Consider the following 21,202-nt stretch of genomic DNA (forward strand, 5'->3'; position numbering starts at 1 on the left):
GAAAACCAAAAAAATAAATAATTTTTTTTACAAAGTGCTGTGCAGTGATGGTGCACGCCTTTAATCTCAGCACTCAGGAGGCAGAGGTAGGCGATCTCTGCAAGTTCAAGGCCAGCCTGGTCTACAGAGAGTTCTAAGACAGCCAGGGCTACACAGAAAAACTCTGTATTGAAAAAAAAAATTTTTTTTAACCTGCTAGAAATTTTGTTCTTATTCTAGGGATAAGCCCTGAAAGACAGACAGACAGACAGACAGACAGACAGACACACACACACACACACACACACACACACACACACACACACACACACACACGCACGCCTTCTCTCCCCTGTGTGTGAGAGGCTCCTTGCAGATGAACATGTATGCGCAGGCATAGGGAGGTACCAGGGGCCTGTCCCAGCCAGCCCCCACTCTCCAAGCCAGCCCTGTACAAAACCAGACACATCCCAAAGAAAAACACTGATGGTTCCAGTCTGCCAGCCTAGGCCCAGGTGAACCAGGTTAAAACACTTGATCAAAAGAAACAAGAAGCCGAGGACCCAGGTCAGACTCTGCAGATGCTAAGGCTGGGTAGCTTGGTAGTGGTGTGGGAATCCCAGCAGTGGGAGTGCGGCTGTTCCTGACTCTTCTGCCTACTTGTGGGACGCTGTTCTTCCTACTGGGTTGATGTGATGGTATGTGCCTGGTCTTGCCGTAGCTTATTATGCTGTGTTTAGTTGATGTCCCTAGGAGGCCTGCTCTTTTCTGAGGGGAGGGGAGGGAACGGTGGTCAGCGTGTGACATATGAGAGAAGAATGAATGAGAGGACATTAGCAGTCTCAGGCCCCAGAATGGGTAAGAGGGCCACCGCTCCTTTGCCAAGGGTCCATGGCAGCCAGGGCAAACTCCAGAGAAAAGCAGCTTGAAAACTCAAACCAAAATTTGTTTTTTGTTTTTTGTTTTTCCAGAGCTGAGGACTGAACCCAGGGCCTTGCGCTTGCTAGGCAAGCACTCTACCTCTGAGCTAAATCCCCAACCCCTCAAACCAAAATTCTTGTGTCCTGGCTGCTAAAGGGCCCTCTAGGGTCGCTGTTCATGTTATTCACAGTTCAGTGTAAGCCACTCAGAACCCATAACATCTGATGGCCTCCTGGAGCACAACAGTCCCTTACAAATACTAGAAAGCCCCAGACAAGTGCTGAGTGCCCATCGGAGCACAGGCCCTTCCTTTACCCAGAGCAAGGATGTTCTTCTTGGCCCTGAGAGTGGGCAGTTGGGATCTGATATTTAAGAAAACTTTTTCCCAGCCAGACACTGTGGCACACGCCTGTAATCCCAGCACTCGGGAGATAGAGGCAGGTGAATTGTTGTGAATTCAAGGCCAGCCTTGTATACAAAGTAAGTCCAGGAATAGCCAGGGCTACACAGAGAAACCCTGTCTTGAAAAAACAGAAGACGAGCCGGGCAGTGGTGGTGCACGCCTTTAATCCAGCACTCAGGAGGCAGAGGCAGTTGGATACCTGTGAGTTCGAGGCCAGCCTGGTCTACAATGTGAGTCTAGGACAGCCAAGGCTACACAGGACCTTATTACCATGAATGCATGAACAGTGTGGCACTATTGTTTTCATATGAACTAAAGAAGTAACTGGTGGTCATATCTATTGGGACTTCAAGTAACCGTTGTTCCTTCTGCTCCAGGCCTATAAGTATCTTGAGGAGATGAGGAAAAGACTCCCTTCAGCCAACATCTCATACTATGTGGACCAGCGCACTATGGACACTGTGCACCAGGGCCTGGGCCTCCCACCATCTCGCATCATGCCCGAGCGGGTCCACCACAACAGCATGGAGGACCATAAGGAGGTATACGAAGAGGTGATAGAAGAGGTAGAAAATGACCCCTGAGAGGTGCCAGGTTCCTGAAATTGGCTAGCATCCTACTGCTGGGAAAGTGTCTTCTGGAGTTTTCTAGTCCTTAGTCATCGGAAAGGCAGCTCTTTTTGGTTTTTGTTTGTTTGTTCCTATTGTTTTTAAATTCTGCATTGTCACGTGTAAGCGCAGTGGGTCATGGAGTGGGCCACTGCAGCCCAGGAGTATGCAGGTCTGGGTTTGCCTCGTTCTGTTCTGTTGTAAGTCACTCCTTCGGCCCTCTTGCCTCGGTGCCTGGTGGCTCCTGTGGGGTTTTGGTTTACTTCCTTTTAAAGGGAGGTAGTTTCGTTTTCCCCAACAACAGACTCAGAAACTTCTAGAACTTTGTGCAATGAGCTGTACTCGGTGCTTGGGGACATATTACTGTTAACCAAGCCTGGAAGTGGTTACTTGATAGTTCCCAGCAGAGCCCAGTGCTCCTGAGACCACGGCAAGGACCACCCTGGGCAGGCCTGAGCACTGTGCCCTTTGACATCAAGTAGGGTTGGGATACTGAGCACCATCCATGGCTGCTCACGCTCCTTGACTGCAAATAAAGTTCATTTTCTCAAAGTCTGTCAAATGCCTGTACTTCTTGCAGCCCCTCATGAGGACTGTGTAGGAACCAAAGTCCTTGCCAGTGAGAACTACAAAAGTAGGCCTGTCTGACATCCGCGGCCTTGTTTATTCTCACAGGAACAGTGCTGAGAAGCCCTTGGAGATTCCTGGCCTGCTGTCCCAGCACCCCTATGGGAGGACAGTGGAGGCTTTGTCTTGTCTTTACTCTTGAGGCCCTGGACACGGACAGAGCCCAGAGTTCGGCTCTCGGGAGGAGGCGCCTCCTGGGCCCACACTTCCACCCCCAATTCTAGTCAGTCCAAGGCTGTTATGTCCCATGGCACAGGCCCCCCAGTATTTTCAGCTGACCACTCAGCCTTGCCAAGATATAAATAACAGCAGGGGTCAGATTGGTAGGAGCCTACTTCATGCACACTGGGACCAATTGGCCCCGCCAGACTTGGTTACCACAAAGAGCCCAGGTGTGTGGACTCTGCTCCTCAGGGGCTTTCTTCTTCCAGTGGGGATGGCCCAAGGCACATTTGGGCCCCTGTGGAAACTCCTCAGGGCTATGGAGAGGATATGGATAGGAGTTTATCTTTGAGTCTTTCGAGAAGCAGCAGAGCCCTCACTGCCAGCTCCCTACAGTCCTCATCCGCATCCTTTTCTGCCACATCTGCCAAGGGAGAAGTAAAGGAGAAGTGAGTAACACAGTAGAGCCAGTCACTGCATGTCTTCTCAAGGAGCCACCGGCCAGGCTTCTCTCTGAGGTCCCACCACGATACCCAGTAAAGGGCTCTCAGGCTCCACTGGGAGGGACCAGACTGGTCCGGTGCAGCCCAAGCACTGAGCTGGGACAAAACCAGTCAGAGAAGACACCCTGGGGGCTCTAGCACTCCACCTGAGAAGAACCTGGCCTGGCCCTGGGTGTTGGGCAAGCACAGGGGACCTGGGGAACAGTGAATGAGGCCTTCTGTAACTGCCCATCAGAAACTGCAATAGAAGGATACACAGGGCCTTGCTGGCCGTGAGTCCTGTGGAAGCCACAGTTTGAGGCTGCATCGGGGCCAATCACAGAGCCTCGCAGGAAACAGGGCTCTGAGTATGACATTCCCAGCGGGCCCCAGGCAGAAGGTCCAGATAGGGCCCTGGGTGAGTGGGAATCAACAGAGTCTGCAACTGACCTTTTAAAAGAATATTCAGAGTAAGAGACAAAGGGTGACAAAAATGTCAGAATGGTTCTAGATGGAAGTTTCCAGCATTCATTCTACGTACACGTAACCTGTCTGGATTTGATTTTAAACAGGTCTCAGTATTTAGCCCTGGTGGCCTAGTACTCTCTATGTAGACCAGGCTAGCCCTGAATTCCCAGAGCTCATCTGCCTCTGCTTCCCAAGTGCCGGGATTAAAGGTGTGCACTATGATTTCTGGCTTTGGATTTGGGAGCTTCTGAGGGAATAGACTCCCATCTGAGTTGTCTCTGTTGGGACCCCCCAAAGTGATAAGATAAAGTTGGTCTCTCTGTTCCCCACACTCATGCCATCACACTTCTCAGAGCTAGAACAGGACAGACCCACTCAGACCGGCTGGCCTAGCTTGTCTACTCCAGCCACTCCACACACCTGCTGATACTGCTCTGGCCCAGACACTCACCTGCCAACCACGATCTGGCTTCTAGCAGCTCATCTGGCAGGTCCCCCAATAGGCGCTCTGTGGGTACACTGAGAAGGACAGAGGACACAGCAGACAGCAAGCCTCGGCGCACATAACTACCAACGAAGAGGGTGGAGAAAGATGAGGTGTGGCTTTGTGAATGGACCCCCAAACAGCCCATGGGAAGGACCTCCCACATGTACTGAGTCCACAAAGCTCACTCCAACCCTGTCTGAGGCCCTCAGACCTCACTGGACACTTCTTGTTAGGACATGTTAGGCATGCTCCCTTGGAGACCCATTGGCCACTCACGTGTCCACGTGGAAGCGAAGGGCCCATACAAACTCCAGCAGGGCCTTACCCATAGTCACAGCCACCTGGAAGTTAGCAGGAGGACAGCTGGTGAGGGGGTTGCTATGTGCACCTCCCACACATGCACCAAAGGTAGGATCCCACTGAGTCAGGGCATGCAATGCCTCAGGGAGCTTTGCACAGACTGCCCCAAGGGCCAAAAGGAGGGCAGGGTGTATTCCGAGGGCACAGTGCTCATGCCTATGACTTTGACCATCCTGCACTGCCCACAGGTGGGGGATGGACAAGCCACACAGAGCTCAGGTCCCGTCCTGTGAACTCTGGAGATTTTTCCAACAGCTGCTCTGCTGAGGAACCATGTGGGAGGGCTTTCAGTCCCCATTTCCCAACTCACTGTGGTGTTAACAGCCAGGTACATCAGGGATGCTAAGGTGTGGGTCAGTCTTCCAAGCACCAACTGATCATCTCCTAAAAGGTCGAAGGTCACCAGAGGCCTACAACATAATGCTGAGTGGGTGGGGCAGCCCCAACACCTAATGGTTGGCTGAGAAGAGCCCAGAAAGAGGTCTATGACAGAAACCTAAACCCTTGGAGGCTCACACAGTCTTCCTCCTGCCTTCATGCCCTAGGCCAATACAGTGAAAGGGCAGCCCCAAGGGGAAGGCAAACTGTATGCTGCCAGGCACAAGACAGGCCCTGAGTCAAGATCACACCCTGTGCTGTTCCCAAAATCTCACGGGCTGAGTTGGGGAGAGGACTACACAGATGGGAGGAGGTAACAATGGGCGAGCAGCAGGCCAGCAGCATTGGCGGTGCCACCAGCACCTTCATAAATCCAAGATCAAAGATCAGAGTCTACAATGACTAATGCCCTCACCACAAACCTCAACAGCAAAGGGACCTTCCAGAATATTCCACATCATTTAACTGAGGCTTATAAAATAATTCAAGCCCATACTTACATCCTGTTGTGACACAACTACTGTTCACAGAAGTGTGTCTCAAGTTCCAGAAACCTCACCTGTCAAAGTGCTGAAGGAGGGGAAAGAAGAAGTAACCAGCCACAGAGTTGAACTCATTGGGGCCACCTGACAGTTCCTTCCGAGGACAGCCCTGCCAAACACACAGCGTTAGTCCAGGTGCAAGGTTTCTCCCATCTCGTGCAGCCCCCTTAGGCTAGCCCAGGCCTTCCTGGGTTTCAGGACCCTGAGAAGAGGACACTGAGCCTCAGGCATCTGAGAGCAGAGAGCCCCAGCCCTGAACATCAGCCATGCAGAGCTAGACAGGCCTCACCATGGGAGGCCTGGTCATTGTGGTCTCCAGCCTGAGCTGCAACCCAAACCATCTCCAGACACCGAAGTCCCAGAGCCATTTTTTTGTTTCTGTGTGGCATTCCTGACACCTAAATTTTCACTTCCATGTTTTAATATCATGCTGATCTGACATGCCTCAGTTTGTACATAAGTTCTCGCTTGAAGGAGCTCCAACACTGGAGCTGACCCTGCCTATGCCTGGGTTCCCTTCAGTCAGACAATACCTAGAGCTGCAGTTCTCAACCTGTGGGTTGCAACCCCTCCCATATTACATATCAGAAATTTAAATTATGACTCATAATAATAGCGAAAGTACAGTTATAAAGTAGCAATGAAATGTTATGGTTGAGGGTCACCACACAGGACTGCATTAAAGGGCTGCAGCAGTGGGAAGGTTGAGAACCACTGGCCTAGGGGAACCCAACTGCTCACCCTGCCACCCCCAGAACAGACACCCCATGCCCACAAGGACCTGAACAGAGTCCTGCTGACCTTGGAGAACCTTCGGGTCTTGCTTCTGATCCGCTCCTCCACAACCACCCGCCAGTCAGGAGCCAAAGCATCACCAGGCTGAGAAGTAGCTGGTGTTGGTGAACACAAGGTGCCAGAACCAGGGGAAGTGTGCTGGGAACGCCTCTGCAGGCCCCTTGGCCGAGACAGTGCCTGTGCAGCCAGAACAAGGACCTGGGGAGAAAAGACCCAGGACACAGGGACTGGAGAGATGGCAGAGAGGCTCCCAGCACTCAATGCCCTTGCTGAGGACTCAGGTTTGGTTCCCAACACAGGCACAGAACACACACAGTACATGTATACACGCAAACACCCACACACATAAAGCAAAACTAAATGTTGAAAAGACAACTCAGGAGGGTATGTGGCCCTGGGGAAGGGAGTGCTTTAAGAAGTAGGATAGCAGCCAACTATCCACAAAGCTCTGCAGCCTCTGTTGCAGGAGCTGTGTCCTAGGAGACCTAGAATGTCCTCTGCTGGTGCACTGAATCTGTACTTCCTGCAGGGGGCAGGCAGGGAGGTAAGAGGAGCGCCTCCTCACAGAGGGTGCCTGGGCCTATGCATCATGCTTTTCCTAAAACTCACCCAGTCTCACCCCTGATCTTGCTCCCTCTCCCAAGGAACTTAGCTGCATGGAAAGATGAATTAAAAAAAAAAAAAAAATGAAGTCTACATTTATCACACGGGAGAAGGCCTTGAACAGCGTCATACCCAGCAAAGGAAGCCTGCACGAAAGGCCACCCAGCTCCCTGCTCTGTTTATATGGAGCATCCCGAATAGGTAAATCCAGACAGAGAGCAGGACCACAGAGGGAAGGGCGGGAAAGTGACTGTTAATGCGATAGCTTAGGGTTTTCTTTTTCTTTTTTGTTTTTTTCAAGACAGGATTTCTCTGTGTAGTCTTGGGCTGTCCTGGACTGTCTTTGTAGACCAGGCTGGCCTCGAACTCATAGAGATCTGCCTGCCTCTGCCTCCTGAGTGCTGGGATAAAAGACGTGCGCCACCACGCCCAGCCTTTCTTTTGGGGTAATTAATGGTGATATTCTGGATCAGAGACACAAGCCACCTCACACAACTCAAAATGGTACATTCTTTTGTTTTTTCGAGACAAGGTTTCTCTGTGTAACCTTGGCTGTCCTGGACTCTATTGTAGACCAAGCTGGCCTCGAACTCACAGGGATCCACCTGCCTCTGCCTCCCAAGTGCTGGGATTAAAGGCATGCGCCACCATGCCCGGCCAAAATGGTACACTCTTTGCCAGGCCTGATGACACAGGCCTGTAATATTAGCTACTAAGGAAGCAAAGGCAGAAAGATCACAAGTTCAAGGCCAGCTTCAGCAACTTAGGAAGTCCTTGTTTCAAATTAAAAGGTAAAAGAGGACAAGGAGGCCGAAGGATGGCTCAGCTGTTAGAACACTTATTGTGTCTTAACTGTCTGTGACTCTGGTTCCAGAGGAGCTAGTGCCTCTTCTGACCTCCATGGGCTCCTGCACAAACACGTTACACTTACACATTCAAGCACACATGCAAACACATAATAATTATTTTTCCTTAAAAGGGGCTGAGGGAGGGGGTTGGAGAGATGGCTCAGAGGTTTAAGAGCATTAGCTGTTCTTCCAGAAGTCCTAAGTAAATTCCCAGCAACCACACAGTAGCTCACAACCATCTATAATGACATCTGGTGCCCTCTTCTGGAGAGAAGGCACACATGCAGGCAAAGCACTGTATACATAAGAAATTAATTTTTTTTAAGGGGGGGCAGACTGGGAGGGGCTAGGTGTAGTTGCAGCATGCCTTTAATCCCAGCACTTGGGGAGGGAGAGGCAGGTTGAAATCTATGAATTCAAGGCCAACTGGGGCTATATAGTAAGACCCTATCTCAAAAAAAAAGAAAGGAAGAAAAAGAACATGAAAGAGAGTGGGAGAGGGGAAGAGAGAGAGAGAGAAAGAGGGAGGGAGAATAGCAAGGGCTAAGGGTACAGTTCAGAGGTAGCTTGCCTAGCATGCATGATTCCCAGTACCACAGTCCAGTCCATATAGGTCAACTTCCCAAGTTAAAGACAGGGTCAAGGTCACTTACATCCAGGATGTCCATGCGCTGTCGGAGGCTGTAGTTCAAGCCATAGAACTGTGAGGTCAGATACTTGGCTACCTGGGTAGGCAAAGGAGAAGCCACTGTGGTAAGGCTCCAAGACTACCCGAGGGCCATACCGGGGCACAGAATGGTGCCACCAGGGTTTCGGATGCTCCTGGGCTGGCTAGGGTCACCATGCCAGGGCTCACCCGCTCTGGGTCTGTGACTGTAAGTGCCACTAGAGCTCTCTGGCGCAGCTGCTCAAACTCTGCCACGCAGGTCTTCTCTTCCAGGTGCAGTAGCACCTTGGCCAGCTCCACGCTCACCTGCGCAGGGAGGGTCAGGAGTCAGGGTGTCTTCAGCCCCGTGGGCCCAGGCAGCAATATGGTGCCACCTGCTAAGATCTAGGATACAGATGCCACAAGCAGAACTGCCACCCCAGGATTTCCCAACCTCCCAAACAACCCTGACCCAGCTCTTACTGCTCACCTCCCGAGTGGCCTCAGGGCTTCTATAAACCAGGCCCTCAAGCACCTTTAGGGATGCCTCCCAGCGCTCCATGTCTTCAGACGTGGTCAAGGCTGCACAGAACCCACACAAACCTCAGTAAGTCTCAGCACTGACCCTGACTCCAGTGTGCCCAGAATGTCAAACTGGGGCTGACAGTGAAGTGGGGCCGGCCCAGGCATCCCTCAGAACAAGCCAGTTCAGAGTGCGCACAATGATATGACTTCAGCAGGGCCCACCTTCCACGCAGTCTCGGATGTACAGGGGCTCTTTGCTGCCCTTCAGCTCTTTGTCCCCCGACATATCATAGGGGATGAACTCGTCATCACTGTAATAAGACAAACAGAGGCTGCATCTGTCCATCCCCAGTGAGGACTTACGCTTATCTCTAAGTCCTCAAGGCTAAGACCTGAAGACACTAGAATCCCCTTCTAAGAGCCTGACCCATGTGGGAGGTGGCACACGGAAAGACAGCAGGAAGGTGAGGAAAGGGCTGGGAAGTCAGCATCCTCCTGCAGGGCTCGGCTCACCCTGCCCTCAGCCAATCTTTGGACCCGCAGAGGCCAAGGACCCTGGCCTACCTGTCCAGTTCTGAGTCAGAGGCCTGCGGCTGAGCTGGGGGGACGTCACTGTCCACAGTCTTTGCAGGTGTCTCTATAGGCAGCTCTGTGGCAACAGGAGGCAGGGACGGGCCTCTAGGGAACAAGCGGCAGCAGGATGACCGGGATAGCCTTGAATTCCGCAGGTGCCCATGTCCTCCCTGACTTGTCAGAAGGGTTCGGGGTGGGGACTGGGAATGTAGAGAGCCTCACCCTGCTTCCGAGGAGCGGTCACCCACAGGCCAGGGGTTGGCCAGGGCCAGCAGCTCACGGCTCATCTCATCGTCTTCATACTGTTGCAGAGGCATTGGCGTTAGTGGTGCCACAGGCTGCCGTGCCACCTGCCCACTGTCAGTCAGCCAAAGCCAGCTGCCTCCTCTCATGCTGCCTGGTCTCACTTAGCAGCCTGGCCTCAGACAGCCACCTTTTCTGAACAACTTCGGAATGCCCACCTCAAGCTAAGCATGACGCTAGATGTGCTGAGCCTAGCAGCCACTTCCTCAGGGCCTGGAGACCCTTGACTGCTGACACACAAGGACAGGCCTCAGCAGAGGCCACATCTACAGGCTCGCAGTGAGGCCACGCAGAGCCTTACACCGCCGAGGCCCATAATGTCCAACCTAGTAGTGCCCACACCGATTAGCGGTCAGGAGAGGCTGACACCCTACACACTGCCAGCCTAGTGACCCCTGGGCGCAGAGCACCCAGGCCCAGCAGACCAACGCCAAGGCAATGGCTCCTTACTCCTGTCTAACCAGGCCAGGGAACACACAGTGGGGAGTACACTCACAGACCTGGTCCTGACCACGTATGGACCCACTCCCGCTTCCACCCACCATGACCTGGAGATCGTACCGCCCCCCACACCAGCCCTGGCCAATCACATGCCCCGCAAGGGATACTCCTCAATCCTAGATTCCAGAACGGTGAGGTACTAGAGGCACTGGTGTGGCAGCAAGGGAGACCCAGAGCCCTGTCCCCTGGAGGACGCAGAGAAGACAGCCTGCTCACTTGGAATCTCAGGTGAGGCCCCTCAGGCTGGATCCTGAAGCTGATGACCTCGGCCACGATCATGCCCAAGCGACGCACAGGGGGCAGGCTGCTGTCCAGGCGGCACTTCACACCCGCCATCATGCTGCCCAGCAATTCTTAAAGCACCAGACATGAATCCTGAAGGGCTCCTCAGAGTGTTAGGGGGTAGGGTGTGCCCACACCACGGCCTCTTACCATCCCGAGTGTCCTGCAGCTCCGGCTCCCGCAGGTGTGCCAGGCACACAAGGATGGCCTTGCTGATATAGCACTGCTGCTCCAGGGGTGCGTGCCGGACAGCACTACTGTTGCCCCAGGTCTCCAGCAGCTCCTTAAGCACCTGGCAAGTGGCAGAGCCTCAGCCTGTTCAGGCAGCAGCTACACCACAGCCACCCAAGCCTCAGGCCAGAACCCACAGGTATCCCAAGGGGCTGGAGCGCAAGCGACGCTGACCCCTGTCCTTCCTGTCAGAAGACAATCCCTCCACTGCCCTTCTCCCAGACTGCCACAGGCTCAGAGGGACAAGTGACGCTTACCTGTATGAGGAGCGGCCGCCGCTGACTGTCTATAGCCAAGTGTCCCAGCAGGCTCTGCAGCATGGGTGTCTACAACAAAAGTGGGTCCTATCTACCAGGCAGAGACTGCTCCCTATCTTGCCCTACAAGGGCTGTCAGGAACTGAAGGCTGTTCCTAGGAGGAATGGGATGGAATGGAGCGTGCATGTGTGTGCACATGTGAATAGTATATATGTATGAAGTATGTAGGCTGTTCCTGTGTGTAGTCACATGCACTTGTGTATATGTGGGGACCAGAGGTCAGCCTCAGGTGTCATTCCTTAGGAGCCATCCAAGGTCTCTCTACAATGTAGCCCTGGCTGTCCTGCAACTTAACTATGTAGACCAGTCTGGCCTGGAACTTAGAGATCCGCCTGCCTCTGCCTTCCAAGCTTACTGGTGACGTAGTTTGAATAAGAATGCCCTCCCCATAGGCTCATATATTTTAATACTCAGAAGAATTGTTTGGGAAGGATTAGGTGTGGCCTTGTTGGAAAAAGTGTGTCACTAGGGACTGGTTTTGAGGCTTCTAAAGATTCCATTCCCAGCCAGGCATGGTGGTGCACACTTTATTTATTTATTTATTTATTTATTTATTTATTTATTTATTGAGATAGGGTTTCTGTGTAACCTTGACTGTCCTGGACTCACTTTGTAGACCAGGCTGGCCTCGAATTCACAGAGATCCACCAGCCTCTGCCTTTCAAGTGCTGGGATTAAAAGCATGTGCCACCAAGCCCAGCTTTTGCGGGGGGGGGGGGGGGGGGGGGGGGGGGGGCAGTGCACACTTTTAATTTGAGCTCTTGGGATGGAGAGACAGGAGGATCGCTGTGAGTTCAAGGCCAGGCCTGCTCTACAAAGCAGCTCCAGCCCTGTTGTGCCTTTTCAAGACAGGAGTTTTTGGTGCAACCCTGGCTGTCCTGGACTCACTTTGTAGACTAGGCTGGCCACAAACTCAGATTTTGCACCTGCCTCTGCCTCCTGAGTGCTGGGATTAAAGGCGTGTGCCATCATGGCCAGCTGGAGACAGGGTCTCAGTAGGACCTGGGACTCAGCAGTTAGCTAGGCTGGCTGCCCAGAGCACTAGGGATCCACCTGTCTCGGCCTCCCCAGCCCTGGAATGACAGACATATGCTACCAAGCCCAGCTTTTCATGCAGATTCCGGGGCTTAAACTTGGGTCCCCTTGCTTGTATGACAAGGACTGTGTGAACTAAGCTTCTTCCTAGTCCCTTCGGCTCCCTCTTTCACAGCTGTCTCTAACTCCACAGCCTTGGCTTCCAGGAATGAATGCATGAAGTTTATCCTGGCACTTGATGTTCATGGTTTGTGGCATAATCCTATTGACTGGCTTATCCTCTGACAGCTTGGAACAGAGTGTTGGGTTCAGGAATAGACAGCTTGGGTGTTATTTTATGTGAGGAGGTGGGGGCATGGTCTGTGGAGAACCATCTCTGCCTCTGTTTACATCTCTGCATCCTTCACCTGCCCTCTTAAAGGATGGCCAAGTGTTAAAGTGATTCCATCGCTTCATCCACACACTGCAGCGGTACCCAGCTGCCAACTCATGCTACAGGACGGACTTTCCAGAGCCTGAGAGTCTCTGCATGGAGCAGGTGGGAGTGACTTGGAGTGCCTGCAGCCCCACCCTGTCCTGGCATCCTCACCGTGTGTTGGTACTGCAGGAATAGAAGCTTCCGGGTCATCACGAACTGCGCTTTCTTATTCTTCACCACCAGGTTCCCTAGCAGCCTTGACAGGACTTCCGGCCTATGAGGCAGGGGTGGCAAGGATCTGAATTACAAGTCGGCCTCAAAGGGAAGGGACAAGGAAAAGCAAACAGTATGGTGTCCTGTACCCTCCCACCTGCTCACTCTAAGAGTTTGGGGTTAGCCCTTCCATGACCTGAGTTGGTCCTTAATCTTTCCTCTTCCCAGAATGAATGTGAGCATCCATGGAACGCCTGGACCTGGGGCTGGAGAGATGGCTCAGAGGTTAAGAGCACTGCCTGCTCTTCCAAAGGTCCTGAGTTCAATTCCCAGCAACCACATGGTGGCTCACAACCATCTATAATGAGATCTGGGTGCTCTCTTCTGGTCTGCAGGCAGAACATTGTACCCATGGCAAATAAATGTTAAAAAAAAAAAAAGCCTGGACCCCACAACAGAGCTGAGAGGACCAATCCAAGATGGGGGCCCTTCCCTGCCCTGTCAAGGCCACAGATAAATGCTTCACACACCTTTGCCATGGGCAATGTATAAGTGAAAGGGCATGGCAACCAACCAATAAAACTTTACACATACATCCACACACCACCACCTTCACCACCAGCCTGATTTGGCCCAAAAGCAGCAATTTGCCAAACCCAAAGCTAGATTAAGAGACCCCCACACACACACCACACCACCATTTCATTCTGCAAGTAAGGATGTGGACAGCCCCCTCAGCCACACAGAGAGGGTTTCTTCCTTGAAACTTTTTTTTTTTGGTTTTTCGAGAAAGGATTTCTGCGTAGCTTTGGCTGTCCTGCACTCACATTGTAGACCAGGCTGACCTCGAACTCGCAGCGATCTACTTGCCCCTGCCTCCCGAGTGCTGGGATTAAAGGGATGCACCACCACACCCGGCTGATACTTATTTTTATTACATGATTTGCGCGCGCACGCATGTGTATGTGTGCGCGCGAGTGCTCGTGTACACACCATACCACACACATAGAAGTCAAGAGGACAATCTGGAAGAACTGGTCCTCTCCTTCCACCATGTGGATCTTGGCATGGACCACAGAATGTCAGCCTTGATAGCAAGGACAGCAAGTGCCCACCTGCTGAGCATCTCATCAGCCCTGCTTGTTACATCAAGTCCACAAAGGCCAGCATGGTAGCACACACCTTCAACCTAGAACTTGTCAGGCAGAGGCAGGCAGATTTCTGACTCCGAAGCCAGCCTGGTCTACACAGCAAGTTCCAGGCCAGCCAGGACTACATAGTAAGATTCTGTTTTAAAGAAAGAAAGAAAAAAATTCCACACAAAGGCATTGGGCTAGGACTATGTGTATGGTTGCATAGGTAAAATATCTGCTGGACAAGCCTGAGGGAGCTTGATGCCCAGAACCACTAGAAAAGCCGGGCATGGTGGCATGGACTTGGACCTGCAGAGCCAGAGAGGGTGTGCGGCAGCATGCTGGCTGGCCAGTCTAGACTAATCAGCAAGCCCAGGATCAGTGAAAGACCCTGTATCAAAAATAAGGTAGAGAGGCCAGGGTAACAGAGAAAAACCTTGTCTTGAATAATAATGAAAAATAATAATATTAATAAGGTGGAGAAGCAAGGCATGCTGGTGTATGCACAGGCGGATCACTATAAGTTGGAGGCCAGCCTGGTCTACAAAGTGAGTCCAGGACAGCCAAGGCTACACAGAGAGGAAAAGAAAAGAAAAGAAAAGAAAAGAAAAGAAAAGAAAAGAAAAGAAAAGAAAAGAAAAGAAAAGAAAGAGTGGAGAGTCACCTAAGGCTGACTGCTGGTGTCAATACATATGTGCACATATATCTGCACATGCATGCACACATAAATTTTTTTTTTAACGTAGAGACATAAAGGCTTGAAGAGAGGGGAGTCCTAACAGTTTGAGAAAGCAAACCTCTGTAAACAGACATGATTTAGCACAGGGAACAGGTAAACAGCAGACAGCCCAAAGGACAGACAAGACCCAGAACCAAAAGTGAACATGGAATTCAAGGTGCATGCTGGTAATCCCAACACCTGGTGGCAAAGCCGAAGAGATAAAGAGCTCAAGGCCATCTTCATCCACATAGCATGTTTGATGCCAACTCAAAACGAAACAAACAAGAAACCCACAGAACTCTAAGTGGTGCTCTGCTGAGGGCCCACGAACCTTGTAGGAGAGAGCCTGGAACTTATGGGAAAAGCTATTTACAAACACACCAGGAAAACACAAGCAAAAGGGACATCAGTAAACAATTCACACCCATACCTACAACCAAAGAATGCAAAGTCAACACCGAGGTGCGGCCATGTCCAGAGACCAACCTGGAGCCAGGTGGGCTAGCAATGTGCTCAGAGCAGCCAGCCAGCCCAACAGGCTGCTTCCGGCAGCATGAGCCACACATTCACCTCCACTTACAGGAAGATGAGCAAACAGAAAAAGGTCACCTGGACTCTGTGAGAGACAAAGCCACCACCATTCAGTGGGTACTCATAGGGGATGGAAGAGCCCATAACAAAGCAGAACCAGGAGATCAATGATTGGGCAATGAGACCACAGTGAAGAGAGTATGACTGGCAAGGTGGGGGCTGGGCTCACTACAGCCAGTCTGAAGATGCAATGCCAAGAGAGAATGGGCTACCCAAACTGCACAGGACATGGGCCCTGGCATGGCGCCCGGGAGAGCAGCTCAGGGAATGGCAGCAATGACAGAGTCTACCCTGAAACCCAGAGGAGCCCCGGCTGGGACCGGGCCTGGCCGCTTACCTAGGAGAGGCCTCTATAAGTCCAGTGAGCACAGCCTCCACAGCCCGGTCAGGTACTTGCTCCACCAGACGCCAGCACACCCGCTGCCACACACAGCTGTCCTGCGTGAGCACTGTCAGCTGAGGCACCAGCACACCCAGGATCTCTTCTGAGGGGCACAGAGGTCCTGAGCTTCAGAAGCCATCCTCAGCCAGGAGCCGAACATGGGGGGTACCCAGTGTCCACAGCCCACAGCCCCATACACATGGGCAATCCCAGGACAACATCAGCAGACCCACCCAGGCCTAGACCCAAGTGAGGGAACCCCACCAGAGGCAAGGGTCAACTTACATGTCACTGTCTAAAGGTGCAGTGATTCTCACCCTCCTCCAAGGGTGTGTGTATTGGGGGGTGGGGAGGGTCAGCGACTACTTACTCTTTCTTCCCTGGATGCAGACCTTCCCCAGAACTCGAGACACAAAGGAGACAGAGCAGTCTAGGCCATCTGGAACACAAAGCAAGCACTAAGGACATCTGACTAACGACAGCGACCTTGCGCTTAGTACCCAAGTCAGTTGCAGAAACTCCTTGAAACTAAGGTGCATATCAATCTAATAGGACTGAAAATCTAAATGGAGCTTTTTTTCTTTTCTTTTCTTTGTGTGTGTGTGTGGTTTTTCGAGACAGGGTTTCTCTATGTAGCCTTGACTGTCCTGGACTCACTTTGAAGACCAGGCTGGCCTTGAACTCACAGTGATCCACCTGCCTCTGCCTCCTTGAGTGTTGGGATTACAGGCATGAGCCACCTTACTTGGCTAGAATGGAAGTGTTTTTAACATGAAAATCCAGTAATACTGTGCTTTAAAAGTCTCCCATACAAGATGGTGGTGAACACACACCTTTAATCCCAGCATTCAGGAAGGCAGAAGCAGGCAAATATCTGTGCGTTTGAGGCCAGCCTAGTCTACAAAGTGAATCCAGGACAGCCAGGGCTACACAGAGAAACCCTGTCTCAAAAACAAAGCAAAAAGTATCACACACATCACCACAATCATCACAATGACCCTACCAACATCACTGAAGAGGCACCAGAGGGGTCCTGGCTGAGGAGCCAACTACTGAAGCGAATGGGATCTGGGCAGGCTATAGACACCACAGTGGCCACTGCCCACAAGGTCTCCCTCCTTGGTCAAGAGTAAGGAGGAGAGCCCGGGGGGGGGGGGGGGGCACACACCTTTAATCCCAGCACTTGGGAGGCAGAGACAGGTGGATCGCTGTGAGTTCGAGGCCAGCCTGGTCTACAGAGTGAGTCCAGGACAGCCAAGACTACATAGAGAGACCCTGTTCGGGGAAAAAAAAAAAAGAGTAAAGAGATGGGCTGGCAGCCTCCCACTAGTACAGCTGAAATAATGGCACCATCCAGAAATCTGCCATGGGGTCAGACACATAATGACATACAGATGGGTACTTCAGAGCCCACAAGGGCAGAATCCAAAGCACCACTAAGAGAAGAGTGAAACCATGGCTCAAAAACAAGACAAAAGAGTGGGGCGCAGTGGCGCACACCTGTAATCCCAACACTCAGGACACAGAGGCAGGTGGATCTCTGTGATTTCGAGGCCAGCCTGGTCTACAAAGTGAGTCCAGGACAGCCAAGGCTACACAGAGAAACCATCTCGAAAAACAAAAACAGAAGACAGAGCAAAGCAGACCAGAAAGTGGCTGCTGTACGAATCCAGGGAAGATAGTGGCTTGGGCTAGGTGGGGGCAGTGTCAAAACTCTAAAGGACCAGAGTCCTCCGTGGTCACATGGGTAAAGGCTACAGGAGCCCTCAGGGTACTGCTGCGCAGAGCCCACAGGAGCAAGCCAAAGTCAAAGCTTAGCTAGGAGCAGGCAGAGTGGAGTGTGCATGTGACAGGCACAAGAAGGAAGGCAGGGACACTTCAGGAAGAGGCGCAGGCTCAAGCCAGGCAGTCTCACTGGCCTGTATCTGATAGCCACTCACCCAGGGATCACAGTGGCCCTCCCCCAGTTCTCACTCTTGAGATGTATACTCGGGAAAGCCAGTCATTATGTCCCAGAGAAGGCAGTGCTAATGGACAGCGTGGTGACAGAGATCTGTGAGCGACAGCAAGCCCCCTTGAGTGCCAGACACACACATGAAAAGCGTCTGCCCTCAGACCCAAGAACAGTCAGTCACTATGGAGTGAGCGCTCAAAACCACCTCCTCCAAAGACACACAGACAAACAGGCTCAAGTATGCAAGGAAGTGGACCTCGCAAACAGGGACGGCTTCTCGGATACCCAAGTGGCTGGGCAGGGAAAGCAGGTCTCAGTATGGTGGCTTTGCCTAACACCCAGCTCAGAAAGAAAGGACCCTAGGGTCAGACCCAACACCCCAAGATCAGACGCCAAAAGAGAAGTGACATTCTATCTGGTGACACGATAGGCCAGCATCCAACCCACCTGACAGTGCCAGCCTGACTCTTAAGGCCCCACAGGCTTGGAGAGTCTTCCTTCAAGGAGAGGGAGATGATAAAGGCCAAAGTCGATGTGAAGGCAGGAGACTCACCTTGGAGAAAGTTCACAACTGCCTTTAACGCCTGGACAACCTCCTGGCCAAGCAGAGGGAAGTAGTTCTGGGGGAAGAACTGGGTCAGGTTGTCCTGCTGGAGACAGTTGCCCAGGAGATCAGGCAAGCCCACCACCTTGGAGAGCAGTGTCTCCTGGAACAGGGGGAACCTGGGCTTTGTCTGAGGGCGGCACTGCTCCGCCATTAGAGCAGCCACTCTGCCCTTGCTCAGAAATGTCTCCAGCAGCCGAGCCATCTTCATCAGACGGAAGCTAGGACTGAAAAACAGCAAGTGTACTGGGTGGAGCCCTCAGTACTAGCCCCCTGCCTAGTGTCCCCTTCTGGCCATAAAGAGTCAGCCCAGAGCTGGGAGATGGCCCAGTTGGTAAAGCAAGCCCTGCAACCATCACAACCTAAGTTTGATCCCCAAAACCCACATATAGGTCAGCGAGGTGGTGGTGCATGCCTTTAATCTCAGGACCAATGTGAGCCGGAGGCCAGCCTGGTCTACAGAGTGAGTTCCAGGACAGCCAGAGCTGTTACACAGAGAAACCCTGTCTTGAAAAAACAAAAAACAAAACAAAAAAAAACCAAAAAAAAAAAAAAAAAGCCAGGTGAGCCGGGTGGTGGTGGCGCATACCTTTAAGCCCAGCACTCAGAAAGCAGAGGCAGGTGGATCTCTGAGTTCAAGACCAATCAGGGTCACACAGAAAAACACTGTTTCAAAAACTAAAACTAAAAGCCAGGAAAGGCAAGCCTTTAACCATGGCACATGCCTTTAATCTCAGCACACAAGAGGCAGAAGCAGGAGGATCTCTGAGAGTTAAAAGTCAACCTGGTTAAAAAAAAAAAAAAAAGTCAACCTGGTCTGCACAGTGAGTTCCAGGGACAGTCAAGGCTACATAGTCTCAAACCCTCCACCCCCTCCATCTCCTCCCAAAAAAAACCAAGGTGAGGTGACAAGTACTTCAAGTCCCAGCCCCAGAGATACTGAGACAGGTGGGTTCCTGGAAATACATGGCCAGATAGATAAGCTCTCAGTAGATGAGAGACCCCCATCTCAAAAAAAAAAAAAAAAAAAAAAAAGAGGCTGGGTGTGGTGGTGCACACCTTTAATTCTGGCATACTGGAGGCAGAGGGCAGAGAATCTCTGTGAGGTCACATAGACCTTGTTTCAAAAAGACCAGAAAACAAAACGCACAAAAAAGAATTAGTCCTAAGAACTTCATAAGTGTATTTGAATTCAGCTGAAAGAAAACACTTAATTCCACTACTGAATGGCCAGTTACTGGGAGGGTGTCCCACTGGACCCTGCCCGACTCCTCCCCTTACTCCTCACTGCCTTTGCTTACATCACAGCAGCTTCTGTTTTCTTTTTTTAAGTTTTGAGATTTTATTTTATTTGTGGATGTTTTGCCTACAGCTATGTCTGCTTACTACTTGTGTGCAGTGCCTGTGGCATCCAGGAGAGGGCGTCACACCCTCTGGAACCCGAGTTCCGGTTGAGAGCAGCTATGTGGGAGCTGGGAACTGAACCCAAGTCCTCTGGAAAATCAGTCAGTGCTTTTCCAGCCATCTCTATAGCCTCCACCACAATCATTTATAAAACCCCATCTTCTCAGCTGGGGCATAGAGGCACACGTCTTTAATCCCAGCAATTGGGAGGCAGAGGCAGGCGGATCTCCAGGTGGATCGCTGTGCGTTCAAGGCCAGCCTGGTCTACAAAGTGAGTCTAGGACAGTCAAGGCTACACAGAGAAACCCTGTCTTGAAAAAAACCAAAACCGGGGCTGGCTGGAGGGATGGCTCAGTGGTTAAGAGCACCACCTGCTCTTCAAGAGGTTCTGAGTTCAATCCCCAGCAACTACATGGTGGCTCACAACCATCTATAATGAGATCTGCTGCCCTCTTCTGTAAAAGCACTCATATGCAATAAATAAAATAAATAAATCTTTTTTAAAAAAACAACTACAAACAAACAAACAAACAAACAAATAAACCCAGCTTCTGAAAGCCACTGATTCTCCCAAGGACAGCCACTTGATGGGATGTGGGACTGGGGACTGGGGAATCCATGGCAGCAACATGGCAACCAGATATTTAAAAACCTGAAATGGGGGCTGGAGAGATGGCCCAGAGGTTAAGAGCACTGCCTGCTCCTCCAGAGGTCCTCAGTTCAATTCCCAGCAACCACATGGTGGCTCACAGTAATCTATAATGAGATCTGATGCCCTCTTCTGGCTTGCAGGCTTGCATGCAGGCAGTACACTGTATACATAATAAATAAATCTTTTAAAATAAATAAATTAATTAATTAAAAAAATAAAAACCTGAGATGACCCTGAGAATGCCATAAAATGAAAGGTCCGGAGAGGGCAGCAAGTGACCAACTACCTTCCTGGTGTCAGCTGGGGCAGTGGAGACTCTCTGAGCCGCTGCTTTACTCCGGCCACCTGCGCTGTGGACCCCGCTCTTCATCCCAGCCTCCACCAAGAGGGAGGCCAGGCTAGACCCTTTCAGAGCTGGGTCCAGCTCCACTCAGCTTTAAGGTATTAGGAGGTCCCTTTCTCAGAACTTGGGCACCCTGTTGCTCACACACCACTCACCCAGCCGTGCTCTCGATGGCCTCCATGAGCACCAGGAAGGCTTGGTCCGGGGGCCCGTCCAGGAAGAAGCTCTCCCAAAGCCTCTCCAGCTGGCCACCGGGGACAAGCTCCAGCCAACTAGGGCTCAGCTTGCTGACCAGACATCTGAGAACGATTGAGAAGTGGGTGGTGGCAAACTCCTCCTTCTCCTTGGGGAGGGCTGGATCCTCAGTTCTACCGAGGTACCTCTCCAGAGTCCCCAGGGTGGAAAGGATATGGCCAGCATCCTCTGAGGATGAAAGGGTGTGAACGGCCTCCTGGACGGTAAGTCGGACAGCAGACAGTGCTGGGTCCATCTTGCTGGACAAGGCTGGGAGGGTCCTAGGAAAAAAACCATGTTGCACTGTCAAGAATTCTAACCGTGGCACCCACGAAGTACTCAGCTCCAAATCTCAGAAATCCCACCAGGCCTCTCCCAGGCGCCCTCACTCACGATCTCAATCTCGCTGTCCCTGCCTTCTCCGGGTTCCCCGTCTGCCCAGTGGTCTGACAGGGCCCGTTAGGCGGGGGCAGCGCC

General features: G+C 51.8%; 2 protein-coding genes across 2 annotated transcripts in view; one reads left to right on the top strand and one right to left on the bottom strand.

Annotated features, from left to right (window-relative positions):
• Ift140 (intraflagellar transport 140) overlaps positions 1–2,466 on the top strand; it is a 98,920-nt gene extending 96,454 nt beyond the window's left edge. The window contains exon 30 of the mRNA XM_051168236.1: positions 1,681–2,466. Within this exon, the coding sequence (XP_051024193.1) occupies positions 1,681–1,887 (207 nt within the window). The 3' untranslated portion in view covers positions 1,888–2,466. The remainder of the gene's footprint in view (positions 1–1,680) is intronic.
• Positions 2,467–2,958: 492 nt separating this feature from the next.
• Positions 2,959–21,037, bottom strand: Telo2 (telomere maintenance 2). Its single transcript, XM_051167787.1, has 20 exons — positions 20,647–21,037; positions 18,042–18,319; positions 15,905–15,973; positions 15,490–15,637; positions 12,666–12,768; positions 10,982–11,050; positions 10,644–10,785; positions 10,428–10,564; positions 9,630–9,709; positions 9,399–9,512; positions 9,057–9,145; positions 8,800–8,891; positions 8,520–8,636; positions 8,317–8,388; positions 6,219–6,410; positions 5,435–5,526; positions 4,808–4,907; positions 4,414–4,478; positions 4,102–4,217; positions 2,959–3,124 (listed from the first exon to the last, which is right to left on the bottom strand). Exons 1-20 carry the CDS (start codon positions 20,979–20,981, stop codon positions 3,018–3,020), a joined length of 2,517 nt encoding a protein of 838 aa, XP_051023744.1. The 5' UTR covers positions 20,982–21,037; the 3' UTR covers positions 2,959–3,017.
• Positions 21,038–21,202: the final 165 nt, after the last annotated feature.

The sequence above is a fragment of the Acomys russatus genome, chromosome 25 (assembly GCF_903995435.1).
Source record: "Acomys russatus chromosome 25, mAcoRus1.1, whole genome shotgun sequence".
Taxonomy (NCBI): domain Eukaryota; kingdom Metazoa; phylum Chordata; class Mammalia; order Rodentia; family Muridae; genus Acomys; species Acomys russatus.

Excerpts from the sequence above, each read along its gene's own strand:
- Telo2 (XM_051167787.1), bottom strand. The coding sequence starts at position 20,981 with ATGGACCCAGCACTGTCTGCTGTCCGACTTACCGTCCAGGAGGCCGTT. Across the intron at positions 8,637-8,799 it reads GCCCTGAGGCCACTCGGGAG|GTGAGCGTGGAGCTGGCCAA; the intron begins GTGAGCAGTAAG and ends CTCCCTGCGCAG. Across the intron at positions 4,908-5,434 it reads CTCCTTCAGCACTTTGACAG|GCCTCTGGTGACCTTCGACC; the intron begins GTGAGGTTTCTG and ends ATTATGTTGTAG.